This window comes from Urocitellus parryii, chromosome 11 (assembly GCF_045843805.1).
Source record: "Urocitellus parryii isolate mUroPar1 chromosome 11, mUroPar1.hap1, whole genome shotgun sequence".
Lineage (NCBI taxonomy): Eukaryota > Metazoa > Chordata > Mammalia > Rodentia > Sciuridae > Urocitellus > Urocitellus parryii.
The window spans coordinates 73,406,984-73,433,452 of record NC_135541.1 but is presented as its reverse complement, the minus strand read 5'-3'; the positions used below and the strand labels follow the sequence as shown (position 1 = coordinate 73,433,452).

The 26,469-nt window shown below is 34.7% G+C and overlaps 1 protein-coding gene across 1 annotated transcript in view; it reads right to left on the bottom strand.

The window, feature by feature from the left end:
• Window positions 1–26,358, bottom strand: part of Ccdc18 (coiled-coil domain containing 18) — a 106,940-nt gene extending 80,582 nt beyond the window's left edge. The window contains exons 1-9 of the mRNA XM_077791146.1: window positions 26,188–26,358; window positions 25,212–25,383; window positions 23,620–23,755; window positions 22,054–22,228; window positions 19,074–19,229; window positions 15,561–15,667; window positions 13,471–13,599; window positions 12,395–12,491; window positions 8,406–8,527 (exon numbers count right to left, since the gene is read on the bottom strand). Coding sequence (XP_077647272.1) covers window positions 8,406–8,527; window positions 12,395–12,491; window positions 13,471–13,599; window positions 15,561–15,667; window positions 19,074–19,229; window positions 22,054–22,228; window positions 23,620–23,753 — 920 coding nt within the window. The 5' untranslated portion in view covers window positions 23,754–23,755; window positions 25,212–25,383; window positions 26,188–26,358. The remainder of the gene's footprint in view (window positions 1–8,405; window positions 8,528–12,394; window positions 12,492–13,470; window positions 13,600–15,560; window positions 15,668–19,073; window positions 19,230–22,053; window positions 22,229–23,619; window positions 23,756–25,211; window positions 25,384–26,187) is intronic.
• Window positions 26,359–26,469: the final 111 nt, after the last annotated feature.

Genomic DNA, 26,469 nt, shown 5'->3' with positions numbered 1-26,469 from the left:
AGGAGGCTAAGGCAGAAGGATCATAAATTTGAGGATAGCACTGGCAACTTAAAAAGATCCCTATCTCAAAATAAAAAATAAAAAGGGCTGAGATGCAGCTTACTGGTAGAATGCCCCTGGGGATCAATGCCCAAGAATTGAAAACAAAAAACAAAAGCATTGATGCAAAAACCCTATCAAACTGCTGGGCATGGTGGCGCATGACTATAATCCCAGTGGCTCAGGAGGCTGATACAGGAGAATCCCAAATTCAAACCTAGCCTCAGCAAAAGCAAGGTGCTAAGTAACTCAGTGAGACCTTGTCTCTAAATAAAATACAAAATAAGACCAGGATAAGGCTCAGTGGGAAAGTGCTCCTGAGTTCAATCCCTGGTACCCCCCCCCCAAAAAAAAACCCTAGCAAACTGAATACATCAGTACATTAAAAGATTATTCACCACAATCAATTGGAATTCATCCCAGCAATGAAAGGATGGTTCAACATAGGCAAATATACCATACTAATAGAATGAGGGGCAAAAATAACATAGTTATCTCTCTTTTTTTTTATTAGTTGTTCAAAACATTACATAGCTCTTGATTTTTTAAATTTTATTTTTTTTAATTTTTTGATTTTTTTAGTTATCTCAATAGATATGATAAAAATCAACATCCCTTCATGATAAAACTACTTAGCAAACAGGTGTAGAAGGAACATATCTCAATACAATAAAGGTCATATACAATAAGCCAAGAATTAACATTATACTGAATGAAGGAAAGCTAAAGCCTTTCTCTTTAAGATTTGGACAAAGAAAAGGATTTCCACTTTTATCACTTTTATTCAACAAGGTATTAGAACTCCTAGCCAGAGCAATCAGGCAAGAGAAAGAAATAAAGAATATCCAAATTTGAAAAAGGAAGTCAAAATGTAACTCTTTATAGATGAATGAGTTTATTATATATAGAAAACCCCAAAGGTTTCACCAGAAAACTATTAGAACTAATTACTGAAGTTAGCATGGTTGCAGAATATAAAAATCAACACAAGAATCAGTAGCACTATTATTACTCTGGTGTTTTGTTTTGTTTTGTTTTTTGAGTGCTAAGGCTCAAACCCAGGACCTCATGCCCAGGTAGCACCCTGAGCTACTCCTCAGCTCTCAAGTAGCATAGTTATAATGACAACAGTGAATAATCTGAAATCTAAATCAAGAAAGCAATCCCATTTATAATAACTACCAAAAGATACCTAAGAATAAATTTAACTGTATTAGTGTAAGATCTCTACAATGAAAATTATTATAAAATACTGATGAAAGATATTTAAGAGAACACACACACAAAAAAAAATGGAAGGTATTCATGGACTAGAAGAATCAATATTGTTAAAATGGTTACATTATGGGTTGGGGATGTAGCTCAAACGGTAGTGCGCTTGCCTGGCATGCGTGGGGCACTGGGTTCGATCCTCAGCACCACATACAAATAAAGATGTTGTGCCCACCAAAAACTAAAAAAACAAATATTAATAAAAAAATTCTCTCTCTCAAAAAAAAAAAAGGTTACATTACCCAAAGCAATCTACAGATTCAATGTAATCCCAATTAAACTACCATAACAATAGAGAAAACAATGTTAAAATTTATATGGAACCAGAAAAAGCTCAATAACCAAATTTCTTGCTATTCTGAATAGCCCAAGCAATCTTGTGCAAAAAGAACAAAACAAGAGGCATTATACTATCTGATTTCAAAATACACTACAAAATTATAGTAATCAAAAGAGTGATGTTGGCATAACAACAGCTACATAGACCAATGGAACAGCTTAGAAAGCCTAAAAGTAAATCCACATATCTACAGTCAACTAATTTTGTGGGGAGGGTATCGGGAATTGAACCTAGGGGCTGTCACCAATTTTGTATTTTATTTAGAGACATGGTCTCACTTAGCACCTTGCTTTCACTGAGGCTGGCTTTGAACTCGTGATCCTCCTGCCTCAGCTTCCCAAGCTGCTGGGATTACATGCGTGCACCACCTTGACCTGCTACAGTCAACTAATTTTTAACAAAGCCACCAAGGATATGTACTGGAGAAGAAGCAGTCAAATAAACAGTGCTGGAAAACACTGGTGTCCATATGCTGAACTATGAAACTCGAACCTTATCTTTCACCAGTACACCCAAGACAATGAAACTACTAGAAAGAAACATAGGGGAAACACTTCAGGTCACTGAAATGAACAGGATTAAAAAAAAAGAAAAAGGGGCTGGGGATGTGGCTCAAGCGGTGGCGCGCTTGCCTGGCATGCGTGCGGCCCGGGTTCGATCCTCAGCACCACATACCAACAAAGATGTTGAGTCCGCCAAGAACTAAAAAATAAATATTAAAAATTCTCTCTCTCTCTCTCTACTCTCTCACTCTCTCTTTAAAAAAAAAAAAAAAAAAAAAACTCAAAGCATAGGCAACAAGCCGGGATCAGTGGCACACACACGCCTGTAATCCCAGCAGCTTGGGAGGCTAAGGCAGGAGGATTGTGAGTTCAAAGCCAGCCTCAGCAAAAGCAAAGCACTAAGCAACTCAGTAAGACCCTGTCTCTAAATAAAATACAAAATAGGGCTGGAAATATGGCTCAAGTGTCCGAGTTCCCTTGAGTTCAATCCCTGGTAACCACCTCCTCCAAAAAAAGCATAGGCAACAAAAGCAAAAATGGACAAATAGGATTATATCAAACTAAAAAGCTTCTGCAGAGCAAAAGAAACCATCAATAGTGAAGAGACCACCCAAAAAATGGAGGTAAAATCTGCAAACTATACATCTGAAAAGGGGTTAATATATAGAATATATAAGGAACTTCGAAACCTCAATAGCAAAAAAAAAAAAATTCTCATTTTTGAAAAAATGGGCAATAGACCAAAACAAATATTTCTAAAAACAAGACATACAAGTGGCCAACAAATACATGAAAAGGTGTTCACCATCATAAAAAGCACCCAAAATGCAAATCAAAACCATAATGATATATCATCTCACCCATTGACAATGACTACTTTAAAAAAACTAAAGATAACAAGTGCTAATGATGACATAGAGAAAAAGGAATTCTTACATTCTGTTGTGGGAATGCAAATTAGTACAGCCATTATGGAAAACAATATGAAAGTTCCTCAAAAAATTAAAACAGGGAGCTGGGGATGTGGCTCAAGTGGTAGCACGCTTGCCTGGCATGCTCGAGGCACTGGATTCGATCCTCAGCACCACATAAAAAAAATAAAATAAATAGCACAAGAGTTAATAACAAGAATCAACAAATGGGACTTACTTAAACTAAAAAGTTTTTTCTCAGCAAGAGAAACAATAAGAGAGGTAAATAGGGAGCCTACATCCTGGGAACAAATTTTTACTCCTCACACTTCAGATAGAGCCCTAATATCCAGAGTATACAAAGAACTCAAAAAATTAGACAATAAGATAGCAAATAACCCAATCAACAAATGGGCCAAGGACCTGAACAGACACTTCTCAGAGGAGGATATACAATCAATCAACAAGTACATGAAAAAATGCTCACCATCTCTAGCAGTTAGAGAAATGCAAATCAAAACCACCCTAAGATACCATCTCACTCCAGTAAGATTGGCAGCCACTATGAAGTCAAACAACAAGTGCTGGCGAGGATGTGGAGAAAAGGGTACTCTCGTACATTGCTGGTGGGACTGCAAATTGGTGCGGCCAATTTGGAAAGCAGTTTGGAGATTCCTGGGAAAGCTGGGAATGGAACCACCATTTGACCCTGCTATTGCCCTTCTCGGACTATTCCCTGAAGACCTTAAAAGAGCATGCTACAGGGATGCTGCCACATCGATGTTCATAGCAGCACAATTCACAATAGCTAGACTGTGGAACCAACCCAGATGCCCTTCAATAGATGAATGGATAAAAAAAATGTGGCATCTATACACAATGGAGTACTATGCAGCAATAAAAAATGACAAAATCATAGAATTTGCAGGGAAATGGATGGCACTAGAGCAGATTATGCTTAGTGAAGCTAGTCAATCCCTAAAAAACAAATACCAAATGTCTTCTTTGATATAATGAGAGCAACTATGAACAGAGCAGGGAGGAAGAGCAGGAAGAAAAGATTAACATTAAACAGAGACATGAGATGGGAGGGAAAGGGAGAGAAAAGGGAAATTGCATGGAAATGAAGGGAGACCCTCATTGCTATACAATATTACATATAAGAGGTTGTGAGGGGAATGGGGAAATTAACAAGGAGAGAAATGAATTACAATAGATGGGGTAGAGAGAGAAGATGGGAGGGGAGGGGAGGGGGATAGTAGGGGATAGGAAAAGTAGCAGAATACAACAATTACTAATTGGGCATTATGTAAAATTGTGGATGTGTAACCGACGTGATTCTGCAATCTGCATTTGGGGTAAAATTGGGAGTTCATAACCCACTTCAATCTAATGTATGAAATATGATATGTCATGAGCTTTGTAATGTTGTGAACAACCAATAAAAAAAATAATAATTAAAAAAAATAAAAAAAAATAAAATAAAATAAAGATATTGTGTTCACCTAAAACTAAAAAATAAATATAAAAAAAAATTAAAACAGAACTACCATATGATCCATCAATTCCACCACTGGGTATATATCTAAATGAAATGAAATAAGTATGTCAAAGACACATCTGCTTATTACAGCACTACTCATAGTAATCAAGAAATAGAAACAAATGAAATATCCATCAACTACTGAATGCATAAAGAAAATGTATATATACAAAATAATATTATTCAGCCATAAAAAGAATAAAATCCGGTCTGGGGTTGTGGCTCAGAGATAGAGCGCTTGCCTAGCATGCGTGAGGTACTGGGTACGATCCTCAGCACCACATAAAAATAAAATAAACATTGTGTCCACCTACAACTAAAAAATAAAAAATTTAAAAAAAATGAAATCCTAGGGCTGGAGTTTTAGCTCAGCAGCAGAGTGCTTGCTTAGCACATGTGAGGCACTGGGTTCAATCCTCAGCACCATGTAAAAATAAATAAAATAAAGGTTTCATGTCCATCTACAGCTAAAAAAAACATTTTAAAAAAATGAAATCCTGTCATTTGCAACAACATGGATAGACATATAGATCATTATGTTAAGTGAAGTAAGTCAGACATGAAAAACAAATAACACATGATTCTCACCGACATGTGGAATATGAAGTTCATCCCATGGACACTAGAGTATAATGGTGGTTACCAGAGGCTGGGGAGAGTAGGGAAGGGGAAGAACAGAGCTGATCAATGGGTACTAATTTGTAGTTAGAATGGAGTAAAAAGTTCAAGTATGCTATTGTGCAAGAGTGTGAGTACAGATAATAATTGGGCACTGCATATTTCAAAAGCTAGAAGAAAGCATTTTGAAATGTTTTCACCATAAGGAAGAGATGAATGTAGTGCTGGGCACAGTGGTGCACATTTGTAATCCCAGTGACTCAGGAAACTGAGGCAGGAGGATTACAAGGTCAGCCTGGGCAATTCAGCAAGACCTTGTCTCAAAACATAAAAAGGGTTGGGAATGTAACTCAGAGGCAGAGTGCACCTGGGTTAATACCCCAGTCCAAAAAAAAGAGAGATGTTGGAGAATTAAGTATATTCTGATTATACAATGTACACAGGTATCAAAACATCACGTAGAACCCTATTAATGTATACAATATTTGTGTTTTAATATATCAGCTTAAAAATAACAATTTTAAAAAATTTGAGGGCTGGGGATGTGGCTCAAGCGGTAGTGCGCTCACATGGCATGCATGCGACCCGGGTTCGATCCTCAGCACCACATACAAACAAAGATGTTGTGACCGCACAGAACTAAAAAATAAATATTCTCTCTCTTTCTCTCTCTTTAAAAAAAAAAAAAAAAAAAACAAAATTTGAAGCTAATTCTAATATCTAAGTATTGCCTACTTTTGTGTGTATGTGTGTATGGTTGTGTGGATGTGCAGTAATGGGGACTAAATCCAGAAAACCTCTACTAGTGAGCTTATATCCCCAGTTCTTTTTATTTTGAGACAGGGTTTTGCTAAGTTGGCCTTGAACTTGCCGTCCTCCCACTTCAGCCTCCTGGTAGCTGGGATTACAGGTACGCACTAATGAGCCTGACTAAATTCCTGCTTTTTGCACGGCAGGGACTCACATCTTCTTATGGTTGACATTGATATTACTTGCTGTTATAGTTGAGAAAACTGAGGCACAGAATTGCCCAGTGTCTCACAGGTAGGACAAGACTACCTACTATGTTGGGATCATTTCTGCTCCCTTTCTAAATATGTAGTATAAGAAATCTAACTCCAAAATTCCTGAAACAGCATTTTGCAGCATGAAGAGAAAGTTCTGGAGCTAGGTAAGTTGCCCAGCACATGCCCATAATTCCAACAATTCAGGAGGCTGACAGGAAGATTCCAAGATTCCAAGATTAAAGATCCATTGGCAACTAAAAAATATTTTAAAAAGAAAAGAAGAAGATAATGATGAAGAAGAATCGGGGATGTAGTTCAGTGGTAAAGCATCCCTAGGTTCAAACCCCACACCAAAAAAAAAAAAAAAAAGTTTTGGATATGGTAAGGAAAAATCATGAACTCTTCACAATGGACAAAAGTTAAAATCTACCTGTAACAGATTATTAGGGCACTAATATTTTCAATTACATATACATGCGCGCGAGCGCGCGCGCACACACACACACACACATATATGTATATATTTCACACACACACATATATATATTTATCTATTAAAAAAACTTAACCATGGGAACAACCTTATGATCAGAACTGCTTTTGCATTTTGTCAATTCCTTTTTCACATTTTTAACATCTCTGAAATTATGATAATCAATAGTTCTAATAAGAGTTGTCAGCTAAGCAGGGTTACAATGTAGTTACATTGCTTATGCAACAATACAGCCTTCAGCAAAATTAGGAGAATGGGTTTCTGTAAATGGGAAGAAAAACCAGGAGATAACAATGGAGCACTTTAAGCCCACAGAAACAAATAGTTGTGTGGAACCGTTGGGTAGGTGATAAATCAGATACTTTTGTGTGTGTGTGTGTGTGTGTGTTACTGAGGACTGAACCTGGAGGCGCTCCATCACATTCTTGGTCCTTTCTATTTTTAAATTTTGAGACAAGAGTCTCCTCGCTAAGTTGCGTACGCTGGCCTCAAACTTGCTATCCTTGTGCCTTAGCTTCCCAAGAAGCTGAGATTACAGCATGCTCAGCTGTAAGTCAGATATATATATTGCTATCACACCCTTAAATTAACAGTCTGAAGTTATAAGGGCTGATTAATATTAACCTCTGAAATGATGATGGAAATTAGTTCTGAGAGGCTGACATGATATCCTAGAGAATGTTCAGGAGTCAGAAAACCTTGGTTCTCATATTTGATCTTTCTGACCTTAGTCACTCTCTGGGCTTCCGTTTCTTCACTTATAAAACAAGAGGACTGCTGGGCATGGTAGCATAAGCCTATAATTCCAGTTACTTGTGAGGCTGAGGCAGGAAGAATTGAAGTTTGAGGCTGGCCTGGGTAACTTAGTGAAACCTTGTCACAAAATAAAAAATAAAGGGTTGGGGATGTTGCTCATGGATTCAATCTGCAGTACCAAAATTAAAAACAAAAACCCAACAATAGGGGCTGTGGTTGTAACTCAGTGGTAGAGTACTTGCCTCGCATGTGTGAATCATTGGGTTCGAGTCTCAGCACCGCAAATAAATAAGTGAATAAAATAAAGGTCCATCAATAACTAAAAAATAATTTTAAAAAAACTAAAAACAATAGGGCTGGAGTTGTGGCTCAGTGGCAAAGCACTTGCCTCACACGTGTGAGGCACTGGGTTCAATCCTCAGCATCACATAAAAATAAATAAACACACACAAAAAAGAAAAAGAAATAAAAAATTTTAAAAATGAACAAAATAAAGATATCGTGTCCATGTATAAATAAAATAATATTTTTTAAAAAACCCAACAACTACAAGGTGATAACAATAACAAGAAGGTGGACAAGGTTATTCTTCATGATTTCCAAAGTTCTTTTTTTTTTTTTAAACATTTTTACTAGTTATTAGTTAATGTGATCTTACTATAAATAATTATGTCTGTTAATTTTTTCTAACTATATATGCAAAACAAATATGTTAATCAACATCATGGTACATTTACAACTATGTTACCATTAACACGTTTTATTGCATTTAAAATTGTAACTTTATACCTAGAAAAGTGTTTCAGGCACAAAGCTTATCATTCTACATATCTAAGTTCATAATTATAATATATAAAATCTTATTTTTAAATGTTTTAATTTTTTCCATCTCCACACAAAAATTTTTTTCTGCAATACTGTACCTTAATTTTTCCTTCAGAATTTCAAGTTCACTTTTATATAGACCACACTTTTCTTGTAGCCTTTTATTTTCTTTTTCACAGTTAACTAGATTTTTTTCTAATATTTCTTCTTCAGTTTGAACCTAAAACAATAAATTATTGTTAAGTACAACTACTTATATGGTCATGAGTTTAGGTGTTTCAAATTAAAAATGTAGGTAGTATTTCACAAGCAGGAGAGTAGACTAAGTGATTTCATGTTTTAAGTCCCCAGACTTATAGTGCAAAGAAGCAAAGTGAAGTTCCTGGGAGTAATGAAAGACAAGAAGGAGGATGTTACTTACAGATGGGCAATTGCACTGTCACTTAAAAGCATAAATGTTCTGGCCTCATTTGTACAAAGCAAGCAACTCAAGTAGGAAGGCTGCTCCCAAATTACTAAAGGCTAATTTCAGTGCAAATATTTCAGAAGTACTTTTTGAAAGGTTAGTCACAAAATACTCCCACTGAAATAACAGTCTGAAATGTAAAACATAAAATTCAAGCACCCAGGTTGGAGCAAGAGCAGTGAAGGACTAGAATAGATATTCTATTCCCTACTTCCTTTGTTACCCTTTGTTATATTCACCCAAGTATAGGGGTTTTACTCAGCAGAGTTAAAAATTGATAATCTTAAGGAAAGCATAAAAAGATGGGGCTAGGTTGTAGCTCAGGGGTAGAGCACTTGCCTCACATATGTGAGACCCTGGGTTCAATCCCCAGCACCACATAAAAATAAATGAGCAAATAAAATAAAAATTTTAAAAAAATAAAGTATAAAAAGAAGTTTTCCTCTGTGTCCCTAAAGATATTCGTTAAGATATTCCCCTACAGATGTTATTAAGAATCCATCTAAGATATTCCATTCCCACAAGGACCTTCTCCAAGGCTTTCATAACAGTGATCTAATTAATTCATACTTAAGATTTCAGTATCTAATGAGATCATAATATTTTATACTGCTAAATGGTATTTACAGTTTTATTACAAAAGAATGACAAATGAAATCTTCCTCCATATTAGTACCTGATACGGTCAATAACTTCCCCTTTAAACTTTTTTATTCTTTAGCTGCCATGGCAGTATTTTAATAGACCTTTTTTCTTTACTTCCTTTTATTAATAACTCATTTTTTACTGTGCTTTTTTTCCTTTTTCTATTTGAAACTTTATTTTTCCCTTGCTAAAACTGTGTTAAGCACTCACCCCAAGTCTCCTCAGGCAATAAAATCATTTTAAGCAACACCTTAACTTATGAGCCCAAAGGCATTTAATTCAATATTTTTAAATTTTCCTCCTTCCTTCCACCCAAAACTTTTTTTTTCCTGTATTTTTATCACTTTTTTCCTCTAAGGAACAAAAATATTTTATTTCATTAAAAATGGACTATATCATCTTTCATGTCCTTCAGACTCCTGTGCTGTTTTTCATTTCCCTATGCTTCCAGAATTCTCAATTTCCCTCTGCCACACACTCCAATAACCCTTGCCTATGAAACCTACTAAGGTGTTCAGGGTATCCCTATTTCTAAAAACTCTTAAATCAGCTTCTTTCTGTATTTCTATCCTCTCCCCTCACCACCCTTTATTGACTCTTTACCTTGCATAATGATATATCTTTAAAACTACCTCTACTACCTCCCTTCCCATTTTCCTGCTTCTAAGATTGTGCCTTCTATATAGTTTTATCATTCTTATCCTTCTTGACAAATTTGCAACATCTGGCACTGAAGATGATCATTAAAAACGCTCTATTGCATTGGATTTTCTTATTAGACTGATGATTTTTCTTTTTTAATCACCTCTTCTCAATATATTTCAAAAGCTCTTCCACCTATTTTTTATCCTCTTATCATATACAAAATTCCTCTGTCAATATCCAAGCCGTCTACCACTTAAATACTGTCAATTCTTTTTTGTAATATTTACTATTTTTTTTTTTTAGTTATAGTTGGACACAATACCTTTATTTTCTTTGCTTTTATGTGGTGCTGAGGATCGAACCCAGGGCCTTGCACGAGCTAGGCAAGTGCTCTACCGCTGAGCCACAACCCCAGCCCAAATACTGTCAATTCTTTTTTTTAATCTTTATTGTTTAGTTGGAGGTGGACACAATACCTTTATTTTATTTGTTTATTTATATGTGGTGCTAAGGATCGAACTCAGCACCTCACATGTGCTAGGCAACCACCCTACTGCTGGGCCACAATCCCAGCCCCTAAATACTGTCGATTCTTAAAATGCAGTTCTAGTCCAGATTTCAATGTCTAAGACAAGACTGGGAGACACAAATATCTACTTCTAGATATTCTATAGACATTCCAAAATAGAATTCATCTTTTCCCCCAAATTATGTATTTTTATTCATGATGCACTCAAACTAGCAACCTAACAATAGTATACTTTTCTCTCTTTCTGTCTGCTCCTAATATATTCAAGTGGTTACTAAATGCCACTGATTAACAGCTCTCATAACTCTCTATACATATCCATTATCTTCAGTAACTCTTGCCTGGTCTCTCAGAGTGTCCTTGACTTGCATCCATCTCTCCAATACAATTCACAGTGATATCAGAATGAGCACCCTGAAACATGTGTTTGATCATTTCCTCGGCTTAAAACTATTTAATGATATGCCATCATCTTTGAAATACTTTAGCAGCTCACGTATCTCCTCCATGAAGCCTCTTCTGAGCCCACCACTTTGTTAAATATCCTTTTATGTCACCAACCATACCAAACAATTTATTATACTTTCTAAAATACTAAACTTATTTGTCTATATACCTGCAAATCTTACTAGACTGTGACCCCTAGGGAGGCATTATGTGTTACATATAACTGAACCTTCCAGAGACTAGTATAGAACCTGGCATGTAAAAGGAACTCAATAATTATTTAATAAGTGAACACTCTATGGTTATCCGTACTCTGAATCTTCTTATTCTTCCTTTCTTAAAGATTTTTTTCTCTGCTCTCTTTAACAGAATCATTGAGTTCTCTTTAATTATTATCCCAAGATGGAAGTATCCCATATTGGTATCTCTTTACTAGACCTGTTCTGAGCTCAATATCTGAATATCCAACTCATGACCTTTCTCCATACAGGATTTATTGGTCTTTTTTTTTTTTTTGTAACAGGGGCACTTGAACTTGAACTCAGGAGCACTTGAACAATGAGCCACATCCCCAGCCCTATTTTGTATTTTATTTAGAGATAGGGTCTCACTGAGTTGCTAAGAGCTTCACTTTTGCTGAGGCTGGCTTTGAACTCACAATCCTCCTTCCTCAGCTTCCTGAAGCACTGTGATTACAGGTAGTGCGCCACCATGCCTGGCTATCATGAAGTCTTATTTAATAAAATATTAAATAAATGTAAAGAAGTCATTATATTCCTATATGGGATCAGTTTAAGCAACCATGCATCAGGGGAAGTGGGCTCCTCTTGGGCTGGTAGGTCAAGGAGACCAGTTGAAGGCTACATAATCTACTTGGCCTTCATTTTCAGGAGGTGAGGAGAATGAATCTCCTGCTTCTACCTCTCTAGCTCCAACCTCAACTCATACCATACTTCTCTGTATTGTGTCCCTACTCTAATCTTCTTGGATTAAAAAAAAAAGTTTATTCTGACAATAAATGTATTTAATAGTATCCTTAATTAATATTTTTTAAAAATCTTTCTTTCATTGGACATAGTCATATATGCCTGAAAACAGTTACTTGGGAGGCTGAGGTAGGAAGATTACAGGTTCAAGATAGCCCAGCAACACCCCCATTTAAAAAAACAAAAGAAAGAAATTATATGAAAAATATATAAATTTTGAAAATTCTTTATTTAAATGATTTTACTATGAATAAAATCATAAAAGTATTCTTCTTTAACCATAAATAAACATATTCTGCTTGTAACTATTTTCATTTTCAGAATATGAGCATAGTACAAAACATTGAATTTGTACAACTGCCTTTTTACCTTTTCCAATTTTTCAGCCACTTTTTCCTTGTATTGTTGGAAAGCTTTACTCAGCTCCTCGGCATTATATAGTGCTTCATTTCTTTGTCGTTCAGCTCTAAAATTTAAAAAGAGATAATGAATACAAGTGAAGAATGCTCTATATTTGAATAGTTAGGTTCCAAAGTAATTTTTTAAAATATCTTTTCCCTTAGTTGTTGATAGATCTTTATTTTATTTATTTATACATGGTGCTGAGAATCGAACCCAGTGCTTCACACATGCAAGGCAAGTGCGCTACCGCTGAGCCACCATCCCAGCCCCAAAGTAATTTTTATTTAATTACAAGTAATAATTAGAAGTTTCTTTAATAGTAAAACAGATTATTAGGCTTAACCTGTAAAATGAAGAATGCAGACTATACTATGATCATTTTCATACCCTAGCAACATAAAAAATAAAGTATAACACAAAACAAACTCTAAAATATACATAAATTCCTGTATATTGGCAATATTTCCTCCTAAGCTAGAAAAGACAGATTAGAGAAGTAGTGTGTTAGATGGTAAATTTTCAATGGTTAGGTATTACAGAACTACTACACTGTTAAAATATTAAAAGTACCAAATAAATTCTGTGACTTGTTCAAATAAATTTCTAAAAGGTATTTTAATAAACAGTAACCTCCACTGTTATAAGATATAAAACTCTAAACAAAAACAACAAAAATAAAATCCAACTATCACCAAGCACTGCTTAAGCCTCACCTTGCTATTTCATCTCTAAGTTAACCATCACCTTTCCTCATATTTCTCAAATTTAACTGAGAATACTGAGCTGGAACTTGATCAATATAACCCCCATACTTAAAACATTTTATATATTTAAACCTACTCACATCACATTCTTTCTAGTGTAAATAAATGCACGACCTTCCTCTCATCCAAGATGACTCAATCTATACTCTGAATCTTTACTCTTCCCACAAAGGAACTTCCCTCTACTCTCTGATTTTCAGTCCTTTCTATATTGGCTTTTTTCCCCCATATATAAACAAATTCATGTGAAAGTACCTCGCTTTCTGCACACTTACTTACCTTTTTCCTTGTTTACTTTGTTCAAGTAAGTCTACCTTCAACTTTATACATTCCTCTTTGGACTCTTGCAAACTGTGTTCCTTTTCAATCACCATTTTCTGGCTCTGCTCTAATTTATCTTCTGCCTCTCTACAAAATAAATTTAATTTAATTTTTTTTTATGTGTGTGTGTATGGTGCTGGGGATCAAACCTAGGGTCTCATGCATGTTTGACAGGCACTCTACTGCTAAGCTGTATCCCCAGTACCATTAAAAAGACTTAAAGTAATTAAAACAGATATGTAAGAATAATGCTACATTAGGAGTTCTATTATTTAAGTCAGAGAGTTAAGAAAAACAAATATGTGAGATAAAGAAAAAGGCATATTCATAACTTGTTAACTAAGAGTTTTATAAGGAACAAAAGAAGGCTTCCATCAAATGAGAAATATATCTGAAGTAAAAGTTCACATTTCATGGTCATATACTAGAAACCATTAGTACATAGCTCAGAAATAAGGATGACCAAGGGGTCGGGGTGGGGAGGGAGGGGGGCAGTGCTAGAAAGTGATATCGGCCAAATGTTATTGTTATATTGTGTATGTATGAATATGTAACAAATCTCATCATTATATACAACTATAATACACCAATAAAAAAATGTGGGAGAAAAAGAAAGGATCCAACAATGTTTCTGACAGTGCTACCCAATACAAAATATAAAAGTGAAAAAGTAAGAAGTACAAATAGTGAGGGGAAAAAACAAAATTTCCTTTATTTCCTGATAATATCATTAACTACCTAGAAAACTAAGGAGAATCAGAATGAAAAACTGTTATAACAACATTATGTGAAATAGTCCAATTACAAAATAATTACATTATGCAAAAATCAAGCCAGGTGTGGTTAGCATTTGCCTTTAATCCCAGCTACTCAGGAGACTGAGGTAGGAGGACCACTTGGGCCTAAGAGTTTGGGACCAGCCTTGACAATATACCAAGAGCCTATATCTTTCTTTTTTTTTAATATTTATTTTTTAGTTGTAGTTGGACACAATATCTTTATTTTACTTTTATGTGGTGCTGAGGATTGAACCCAGGGCCTCACACATGCTAGTAGAGCGCTCTACCACTAAGCCACGACCCCAGCCCCAAGAGCCTACTTCTTTTTAAAAAAAAAAAAAAAAAATCAGTAACCTTCCCAAACACTAACAATGAATGAAATGGGAACAAATTCACAATAAACAACATTATAGGAGCTGGGGTTGTGGCTCAGCGATAGGGTGCTGGCATAGCGCATGTGAGGCCCTGGGTTTGATCCTCAGCACCACATAAAAATAATAAATAAAGGTATTGTGTCCAATTACAACTAAAAAATGAATATTTAAAAAATTATAAAATAGCAAAGAATTATTTTAAATGTGTTGAAGTTAAATTTTATATGTACAAAAATATAAATTATATATATCTACAAAATATATAAAATTTTATATATCAAAGAAAATTACAAAACTATGAACTTGAAAAACAACTTTAGTATAAATCAGAATCATCTGCAGCACTTGTTAAAACACAAGATTTGGTGGCCCTACCTCCCATGATTTGTGGTTCAGTAAATCTGAGATAGGACCTGAGAATTTATTTCTAACATGTTTCCACATGACGCTAATACTGCTAATCCCAGAACTACACTCTGAGAATCAAATAGCATAATATGCTAGTAAGTATACATGTATTTTCCATTTATCCAAGGTAGAAAAACAAATGGTAAAGTACCTGATCTCTTATATTTTATTTTTTGCACTTTATTGAAGGACTGAGTATGTATTACTATACAATGAGAAATGAACTAATTCATATTTAATAAAAGCATGTAAATAAACTCCTCAATTTACATTTACTATTTTTTAGTCCCTATATACTACAAGTAATCTGCAGTGAAGAGGAGTTATGATTGACTGCAATTAGGTTCAGTAAGTTCTAAGATACCTGCACACTACCTGGGACATTTATTATAAATTTATTGGAGGTGGGGGGAGGGACAAGATTTAATAGGATATAACAAAGAAGTGGGAAATGAAAAATCTTAAAGTTATAAAAAGGTATACTTACCTCAAAACTTTATCTTGAGCTTTAACTTCTGCTTCTAAATTTATAATCTGTTCCTCTAATATTGGGATATTGGCTGCCTGTTGCTGAGCAGACTCAAGCACTGAAATCTAAGACATAAAACAACTTTTAGAGCACTTTCTCTTATAAAATAAATTAATCTATTTGGTCCTTAGTCTTTTCCCTGTCAGATGAGGGGGTTCAACAGAACTCCTCAGTCACTGGTCAAATGTAATGCTATCTATCCCTTTAATCAACATTTAGATGGGCATGTCATTATTACAAAACAGTCTCAGCATGTGAGGTCTTGCCATTACCCTTAATATCCTCAATATCCCAATATAACTGATTAGTATCTGTAGGCAAGTGGGGAGAAGACTATCTACTGACATCATCTAGAAACAATTTCATATAAATTAGAATATTAAATATAAAACATCAAACCATAAAAAATTGAGTTTCTATGATTTGAAAATTAATTTTAGGGCTGGGATTGTGGTTCAGCAGTAGAGCACTCGCCTAGCATGTGCAAGGCTCCGGGTTCAATCCTCAGCACCACATAAAAATAAATAAAATAAAGGTATCGTGTCTAACTACAACTAAAAAACAAATATTTTAAAAATTAATTTTAAGTAGGCTCAGTAATCATTGTAATCTCAGTGATTCAAGGGGCTGAGGCCAGCCTGGGCAATTTAGTAAGACCACATCTCAAAATAAAAAATAAAAGGCCATGGTATATAGCTCCGTGATAAAGTGTCCCTGGGTTCAGTCTCCAGTACCAAAAGAAAAAAAATAAAAATATAAAACAGATATGGATGCAAATCAGTAATAGAGAGGTTCTGAGTTCAATCCCTAATACCGAAAAACACACACACACAGAGAGCAAACAAACCAAAAAACATGTGAACTGCCCTGGAAAAGACAACTTCCCTAAACTATTTTTTTGGCCCTATATACTACATGTAATCTAAAACACAATTTAAAAAATGTTGAGATTACCTATCTTACCACTTAAAACTGTTGTGTTTAAGTCCTTTTAAAGAAAAGGTTAAAGTCTTATTAGTTCAGTGGCTAATAAACTCTTTTTTTATTTAGCTGGACAAGGTAATACACACCTTCAACTCTAGGGGATGAGTGAGGCAGGAGGGTTTACAAGTTCGAGGTCAGCCTTAGCAACTTAGCAAGACTGTCTCAAGATAAAAAATAAAAAGGGCTGGGGATATAGTTCAGTGACAAGAGTATCCCTTGGTTAAATGCCCAGTTTGTAAAACAAACAAAACCATCTATATCTCTTTTGAGTTTAAGTAAGCATTTACAAGTTTAAAGAGATTATAGTTGAAGAAAATTAAAAACATTTTTAATAAACAGAAACGGTGAACAGACAAATCACAGAAATCTAAATGGGCAAACAAATATACTGAAAAGATAAGCCTCATAAGAAATCAGGAAAAATGGTCTTTTTACCTCAAGGGGACAAAAACAAAAAGTAGAATGCAGGAAATTACTAAAAAACACTTGTTCCCTATAATTTGTTCATTCTGCCTCTGGGAATCTATCCCAGAAACAATCCCAAATACCAATGAAGTTTTATGCTCATTACTACACTATTTTCTCTCTAAGCTGGGAAAAGAACAACATTTTGTCATTTAAAAAAAAATTTTTTTAGACACTGATGGGCCTTTATTTTGTTCATTTATTTATATTTGGTGCTGAAAATCGAGCCCAGTGTCCCCCACACATGCTAGGCAAGCGCTCTACCACTGAACTACAGCCCCAGCTCCTTGTCATTTGTCTTTATATTTAAGTAGAAAAGAAAAATACTTTCCCGTAACTCCACTACTTAAAACTATATAGACTACAAAAAGGATTAGACAGATAGACCATAAAAATAAATAATGAAAGCCCCATTCTGACCTTTCAGTTCCTCTTTAAGTTACCAATAGACTTTCTATCCTTACATATTTCACATGTATAACTATATACATACAAACATATATTTATGCACTTTTTATAAAAAGCAAAACTGGGAACTTTGTACATGTTTTGCTCTGTAATGTTTTTCTATCATTAAATATATGAAGTAATAGATTTTTTTTTTGAAGAGTTGGGTATGAAACCCAACAATCTCATATATTCAAGACCAGTGTTCTAACATTAAGCTACTTCCACAGCCTGGGTATGTTTTTGAGTGCTGATATTACCCTAAGTGTCTTTACATATGTTATATCATTTGAACCTCCTAATGTTCTGTGTAATTCAAATAACCTTGCCTCTTAGTACTGATATATTTATCTCATTATTTTTAAAAAGATTTTTGTTGCAACCCATTTTATAGGCATAACGTAATTTACCATATTTCTAATTTTAGACATCTTGAGTTCTTCGACTTTTTATTAATTATTATTAATTTTTGGAAGCAGGGATTGAAACCAGAGGCACTTAGCCACTGAGCCACATCCCCTTTTCATTTTGATACAGAGTCTTGCTAAGTTGTTTAGGGTCTCACTAAATTGCTAAGGCTAGCTTTGAACTTATGATCCTACTGCCTCAGCCTCCCAAGACACTGGGATTACAAGCATACACCACTGAGCTCACTCAACTTCTATTTTTTTTTATAACATCAACCATACAATAAAAATAGGAACCACTCAAATAGGAAAATCATCAACTAAGTTATGGAATAATCACAATAAAACATAATGCTACCATAAAAATGATCAGTGAAAAAGCTAAGTAAATCCATCAGAAGATGTTCAGATTGGGCTAGGGGAATAGCTCAGTGGTAAAGAGCCTGAATTCTTACTAACATACATGAGGCCCTGGATTCATTCCCAGTACCATCAAAAAAAAAGAAGAAGAAGAAAATAAAACTCTGACTATACATGAAATAAAAACCATAGGAAAACCCAAAACTATTCAATAAGGGTCTGGATTCAACTATATAATCAACCAGTAGGGTAATTTCTAGATGGTAGAAACTGTTGAGTGATCTTTCTTCTTCCTTTCTTCTACTCCTTAAGGTTTCAACAATGACAGTGTATTCTCTTTAAAAAGGAAGATAAATAAACTATATTTGTCTTGTATATAAGAAATACAACACTCTGGTAATTCTAAGAGTTGATTTCTCTATATGTAAAAACTATAAATTTCCCTAAATCATTTTAAGATATAATTTTCTTTTTTATTTGCAGAGGGATTATTGGGGTTGAACGCAGGAGTCCTCTACAAATGAGCTACATCCCCAGCACTCTTTATTTTGCTCAATAAGTTGCTTATGGCTTCACTTAAGTTACTGAGGATGGTCTTAAATTTGTGAACCTCCTGACTCAGCTTTCCAAGATGCTGGGATTACAGGCATGCACCAGCTAAAATCAATTTCTTAACATATCAGTAGTATCATAATAAAAATTGCTGCATATTAAGACAATAAAAAGAATATTTTTCAAACATTTTTCAAATAGATGAAACTGATTTCATCTATTTCCTATTGGTATATTGATCATTTCAAATACATACTTTTGCTTTTGACTGTGTTAATTCAAAGTGGATTGATTCTATTTTAGTCATTAAAGAATGATTCTGTGTGACCAAACAAGCATTTTGTTGCCTAAGTTTATTAAGTTTCTCTCGAAGACTTTTAATTTCTTGATCCACAGGAGATGAAAAAGACATCTGAAAAATAAAAAAGAACAATCTATTTTTAATTAGTTAAGGACTACATAAAATGAAAAATGATACATAATTATCAAAATTAAAAGCTAAAAAAAAGAGATAAAATATCTATCGACTACTAATGAAAATACTTGAGACATCATTACTCTCTCTTCTACTGCTTGTAGAAGCATGCATTAAATATGACTTGGAAAACAGTGGATATTTTGTTAAACTGACTGGTATTATTCAATAAAATTGAATATTTTAAAATCAACAATCTCTCTCCTGAGTATAAATCTGATAGAAACATTTGCACTTTTGCACCTGAGGATATACAAATACAAATATTCAGAACTACATTGTCCATAAGAGTAAATGAAAAGAACCCAAATGTTGACCAACAAAGAGAAATAACAGATTAAAATATTTTTGTTCTGTGTATTTATTTTAAAAAATTAGAGTTGCAGATGGATAGCATGCCTTTATTTTATTTGTTGATTTTTTTTTTTTTTTTTTTTTTTGGTACCAAGGATTGAACTCAGGAGCACTCCATCACTGAGCCATATCCCCAGCCCCATTTTGTATTTTTATTTAGAGACAGGGTCTCACTTAGTTGCTTAGTGCCTTGCTAAATTGCTTTGAAATCATGATCTCAGCCTCCACAGCTGCTGGGAATACAGGTGTGAGCCACTGCACCCAGCCTTATTTGTTGATTTTTATGTGGTGCTAAGGCTTGAATCCAGTGCCTCACATGAGCCAGGCAAGCGCTCTGCCACTGAGCTACAGCCCCAGCCCTTATTATGTGTATTTTTAATATATTCTTCTTAACAAACATTTTAATTTTCATGGGGGTTGTGATTTTTCAAAACAATATTTGTATTATTTTTTTTTTTGGCATGGAGACACTGGGGATTGAACCCAGAAATGCTTTACCACTGAGCTACATCCCCAGCCCTTTTTATTTTGTATTTTGATACACAGTCTCACTACATTGCTTAAGGCTTGACAAATTACTAAGACTGGCCTTGAACATGCAATCTTCCTGCCTCAGTCTCCTAAACCATTGGACTTATAGATGTTGCCACCTCACCTCGTTAGTTTTGGTTTCTTTCTTTTTTCTTTTTTTTTTTTTTTTTTGAGTAATATATTTAGGCAATTCAAAATCAAAACTACAATAGAAAAAGCACACACAGAAGGGGCTGGGGTTATAGCTCAGTGGTAAAGTGCTTGCCTCTCACAGGTAAGGCACTGGGTTTGAACCTCAGCACCACATAAAAATAAATGTCCATCTTTTAAAAAATCTTTTAAAAAAAAAACATACACAGAAGAGTCCAGCCAATCATTAGTAGATAGGTAACCATTTTCATAATTTTCTTATTTAGTACTCTAGTGATTCCACATGCATACACAAGTAATACAAATTACCCACCTACCTTGACTCTTTATGCAAAAATCAGGATATTTTATACTCTATTCTGCACCTTGCATTTTTTACTTGAACAATATATACTGGCAATCTCTCCATAATCAATACTTAGAGAAACTCAAAAAATTTTCCCTTAAATAAAAGTTTCCATTGCATGAATGAACCATAATTTATTCAATCACCTATCACTGGGCACTGAAGTTATTTCTAATGACTCATTTTGACTCATTTTGTACTCACACAGATGTACCTATAGGATAGTTTTGCAGGTAAATATTGCCAAATGCCTCTCCATAAGGATTATATCATTTTGCATTCACACCAGCAATGTATATCCTCCAAATATCAAAACAAAAGACAGTGTCAAACATCTGGATGTTTAACAATATGATTAGTAACAACTAGTACTTAAATTCAGTTTCATTTTGAATTTCTTTTACTGTCAGTGAAATGTAACACTCATCCATTTGCCTGAAGATTTCCTTTTCCATTCATGTTTTTTGACCACTGGGTTACTATCTTTTTCTTTTCACTTTCAAGGAGCTTTATGTATACTATAGATTAACCCATTCTCTTTGATAGGTATTACTAAAAGCTTTTTCTTTCCAACTTGTGACCTATCTTTTTATTTTACTTATGGTAAAACATAATGATTATACACATATAATATATACAATAAGAATTATCAGTAATTCGAATCAGGATAGGGATCAAAGGTCCCAAAATTACATACTCTTTGTAGACATGGAATTGAATTTATTTTCTGAAATGTAGGCTCAAATAGTTTCATTATGCAGCATCCTTACAGAAAAACCTCTCAAAGAATGGTTTTTTAAAACAGAAAGAGCAAATTTTTATCAAAACATATGATATGTATATGCAACCTTGTCTATGTACATGAATTTTGGGAATGGGAACATGATAAACAGGAAGAAGAGAGGGCAGGTCAGTGAAAGGGTTGAGTAAGAAAAAGAGATACAATAAAAGAGAGGAACAGATTTCCAGATGAGGAAAAGATTTCTAACATCATTGACAAACTTAGGCATAATGAAAGGAGAATAGTGCCATAGCACCACATAGCACCTGATTCAAGCTAAATTGTGAATATATGTTAGTTAATTAATAATTGATTATCTGTTATCTATTGGGCATAATACTAAAATCAAGGGAATTATAATTTACTTGAGAAAAGAAGACATTTAACTACAAAAAGCAACAAATATAGAAGTTTAAAAATAAAGTAATACACCAAGATAACTATGTTCTTGTTAGAACATTAAAAAAAATGCATTTTTAATTCTTGAACCTTATAGTAAAAAGAGTACAGAAAATTGAACAGGCATTTAAAGAAAACACATTTTAAGTATATAAGTCTAAAACTAAAACTACTTAAGTAGACAATCTAAAAACAATAACCTTATCTCTTGCACTTTTTTGAAATTCAGTACTACTACCAGACATTTTACAAAGTTTTTTATAAGATGAGTAGTTCGAAAGTCCTGGGTGGCTAGGCTGAACAAGATCTTCCAAAATGAGCCTTTCGGTCCTTGAGGGATTAGAGGTATAATCAGAATTTTCACTTGGACTAACACTAGAGACAAAAAGAGAAGTATATTTTAGTTCTTAGATAGTTTAAGTAGTCACTACAAATTCCTATAGAATAAATAAGGAAAGAAAAAGAAATACTCAGAAATGATGCTTAAAATTGTATCTATAGTTATAAATGTAAGGCAACATTCCAACTAAATTTTAAATAAACCATAATTAGGCCAAGCGGCACACCCTATAATCCCAGCCACTTGGGAGGCTGAGGCAGAAGGATTATGAATTTGAGGCCAGTCTTAGCAACTTAACAAGCCCTCAGAAACTTGGTAAGACTCTGTCTAAACTAAAAAATTTTATTCCCAAATAAACAAATAAATAAACCATAATTAACATTAAACTAGCAATCTATGTACTTCCTGAGTATCTATGCTAAGGTTACTTAGGATTCAAAAAAATGTCACAGCAATCAAAGACTAATATAAAGCTCCAAATATACACCGTATACTTTTTTTTTTTTTTTTTTTTTTTTTTGGCAGTCCTAGGGATTGACAAAGGCACTCCACTACCGAGCTACCTTCCTGGCATTTTTCATTTTTTTTGAGATAGTGTCTCACTAAAATCACCCAAGCTGATCTCAAACTTGCAATCCTCCTGCCTTGGTCATGCACTACTGTGCCCCACCACTCACTATGCCTCACTATTTCATGCTTTTATTCCTAACCCATTACTTTTTTTTTAATATGTAAATTATTCTCTAATATCCTTTTTTTCTAAACTGTGAGTTATATTAAAATGCATAGTAGGGGCTGGGGATGTGGCTCAAGTGGTAGCACGCTCACCTAGCATGCATACTTGAGGCCCTGGGTTTGATTCTCAGCACCACATAGAAACAAAATAAAGATACTGTATTCACCTAAAATCTAAAAAATAAATACCTAAAAAAAAATGCACAGGAAATTATATCTTATTCCAGAGGCATATTAAAAACACAATATATAGGGCTGGGGCTATAGCTCAGTGGTAGAGCACTTGCCTAGTACGCATGAGGCACTGGGTTTGATCCTTGGCACTACATAAAAATAAATAAATAAAAATAAAGATACTGTGTCCATCTACAACTAAAAAAATATTTTAAAAAAATAATAATAAGGGGTTGGGATTGTGGCTCAGTGGTAGAGAGCTTGCCTGGCCCTGGGTTCAATCCTCAGCACCACATAAAAATAAATGAATGGAAGAAAGGTATTGTGTCCAATTACAACTAAAAAAATAAATATTTAAAAAAATAATAATTACATAAATATAATAAAGATATACAAAAAACAGTTTTATCATTTTAAGAAATCTTTAAAAAACCCACAATACGTAATAATGGAACCTAAACATTTTACATTCATAAATTAAAGTCACACTCTGAATTCTATATGTGATTTTACTTACCTGGATAATTCTTCTCCTAAATTCTGCAAGCTCCATTCTGTTATCTTCAGTTCATGTCTTAAGGAAGCAACATTTGCAAGCAAACTTTCTTCTTCATTGTCTTTATTACAGTAGTCTGATGAACTAGATGCCATTTCTTAAAAAAAAAAAAATTCTTGTACCTTGCCTGAAAGATTCCGTGGTGTCAGTCAAAATATTCTCACAGTAATGGAATTTAATTCATTATTTTTCTATTTCGAATGTTGTGAAATCTTTCATGGTGATTTAAAACAAAACAAACACAATAATAATAAATTTCTCTGTAGTGTAAAGTCATGAAAGATAATTCAATATAATCTGAGTGGACTGATTTTTTAATTTAAGCAGGGTCTAGTCATTACAGTCCCTCTTTTCTAAGCACATTAAGTCTTCTTTTTTTAAAAAATATGTATTTTTATTTGTTGATGGACCTTTATTTTACTTATTTGTTTACATGTGGTGCTGAGAATCAAACCCAGTACCTCACACACATGCTAAGCAAGCGCTCCACCACTGAGCTACAATCCCAGCCCTTAAGTCTTCTTAATAAGTGCGTAAAATAAGTATTTTTGTTCCACATTAAGGATGAAGAAGATATAATTCAGAGACAAATTAATTTGCTCAAGGTCACATAAAGAATGAAACCAAGATTTTAATCCAGGTCAGCAAGATCCAAAGACCTTTTAATTATGTTCAACTATTCTTTTCTACTTCTTTTTTTTTTTTTTTTTTTTTTACTTGTAGATGGACGCAATATCTTTATTTTTATTTATTTATTTATTTTTATGTGGTGCTGAGGATCGAACCCAGGGCCTCAAGTACTCGAGGCAAACGCTCTACCACTGAGCTACAACCACAGCCCTTTTACTTCTCTATTATGTCAATTTCAATATGAGGTATTTCAATTTTCATAATCACTGATAAAATGTAATCAGTACAGTCTTTCATATTGTCCTAGAAGGCAATTAATTACCAGATAAAAGTTATCTCCTCCTCCCATTCACAATGGTTATAAAATTTAAACACATACACACAGTCGAATTGACAAGTCATAAACCACAGAGATCAAAATTACATCTGGAAGTTCAATTCATACAACTATTAAAGAAAAAGAAACTTATTTCTTCAACTGTTGAGTATTTCTAGGGTTGTGAAATGCTACTAAATTCCATAACACATAAAAAAATCATCATAAGACATTTTTATTATTGGAATTATTAAAATGAAAAACTAAAGCTTTAGAATCCCTACTACTCCTATACATTTTACTGTATAATCTTACAATTCATTCCTGTTTCAGATTCCACTTACCTTCTTCATTGTAGCACCTCTTTTATCACCCTTTTAAAAATTCTGACCACATCCTGAGGTCCAAAAGGCTAGAAGTCCTATGTATTATATTTAAGACTGTACATTACAGTCTTGAATGTACATATAAATGTACATATAAATGATGAATACTAAACTGCCTTTCCTTCCCCTCATCTCTCTAAAGTAATATGCTACATTTAATTCCACACTCAAAATCTCTCAAAGATAGGGTGAAAGGTTAAGGAGGGAAAAAAAACTCTCACCTTATTGGAAAAAGTTGGGGCAGGAAATTAAATATTCTCTGTAATCTTAGCAGACAAACTGTTTTTATCCTCTTTCCTCTTTGTTTCCACAAATGTTTCTGTTCAAACTTCCCCAACAAAATTCAATGATCAGGTTTCCATCCTGCTTTATCTAGTCAGCATCTCTAGACCCCTGTAAAATTGTGGAGAAAAAGGTAAAGGAAATTTGGACAAGTTCAAAAAAATGCTGTTTGATGCTGTATTTTTTATTTAAGCCAAGTTTTATGATCAACATCTGTGTCTTTCCATATAAGAATTTTCTAACTTTTTTGAGGTGGCAATGATTACATTTGATGTTCAAACATTTTCATTTTTCTAGAGGATCATTTACTGTCAAATAAAGATTGTTCCTCACTTCAACTTAACAGTAGTTACAAAAAAAAAAAAAAAAAAAACCCTATCTTCATTGCCTGCAAGGTATGTGGGAGGGTACATCATCCTACCTAGAAGCCCAGACGACGTCATCTTTTAGCCCTAATTAACTGTTTTATAGGTACACACGCATGCCCACCACAGGAAGGGGTATATTTTATACCCCGACCAGAAGAAAGGGAAGAGAGCAGGTAGTCGTCAATTCCAGGAAGGACCAAACTTCTGGGTCCCCGACACTAGCGGGAGCCTCGTCTAGAGCGCCTACTTTATACCCTGTGATTTTGGTAAGATCGGGCTGCAGTCGGAAAAGATTTCCCATTGTGGAAAGAGGTCATCGTTTTGTTATAGTATTATCCTGTCAGGAAAACGCTCAACTTAACATCATTGATCCTACGTCCACTTGGAAGAAGAGGAGCAAAACTTGACAGCCTTGGATCTCTTGTCAAATCAAACACAACCCTGCACAGCCGCATGCTCAGCAAGAGCGAGGACCCGGGCCCGGCGCGTCCAAGGTGCCCGGAGGGAAACAAAACTGGTTTCCACCCGCCTAGGGGCATTCGCTCACCACCCAAGTCGCAGCTGGGGACAGGCCCACCGCAGGGCCGCGCGACACGTCTGCGCTCGGAGGCCTCGGACCCTCTCCCGGGCCACGGCGTGGAAGCCTCAAACACACCAAAAGGAGAACGAAGGAACCCAAGCGAGTTCGAAGAGCCGCGGGAACCGTTGGGACGCGCCTCCTCGGCCGCAGCCCCACCCCCCGCGCTGACTCCGCGAGCGTAACGTCGCGGTCGCAGGGCCTGCCGGGGATCGTGGTCAGCTAGAGCCGTAGAGCCCGCTCCCCGTGCTT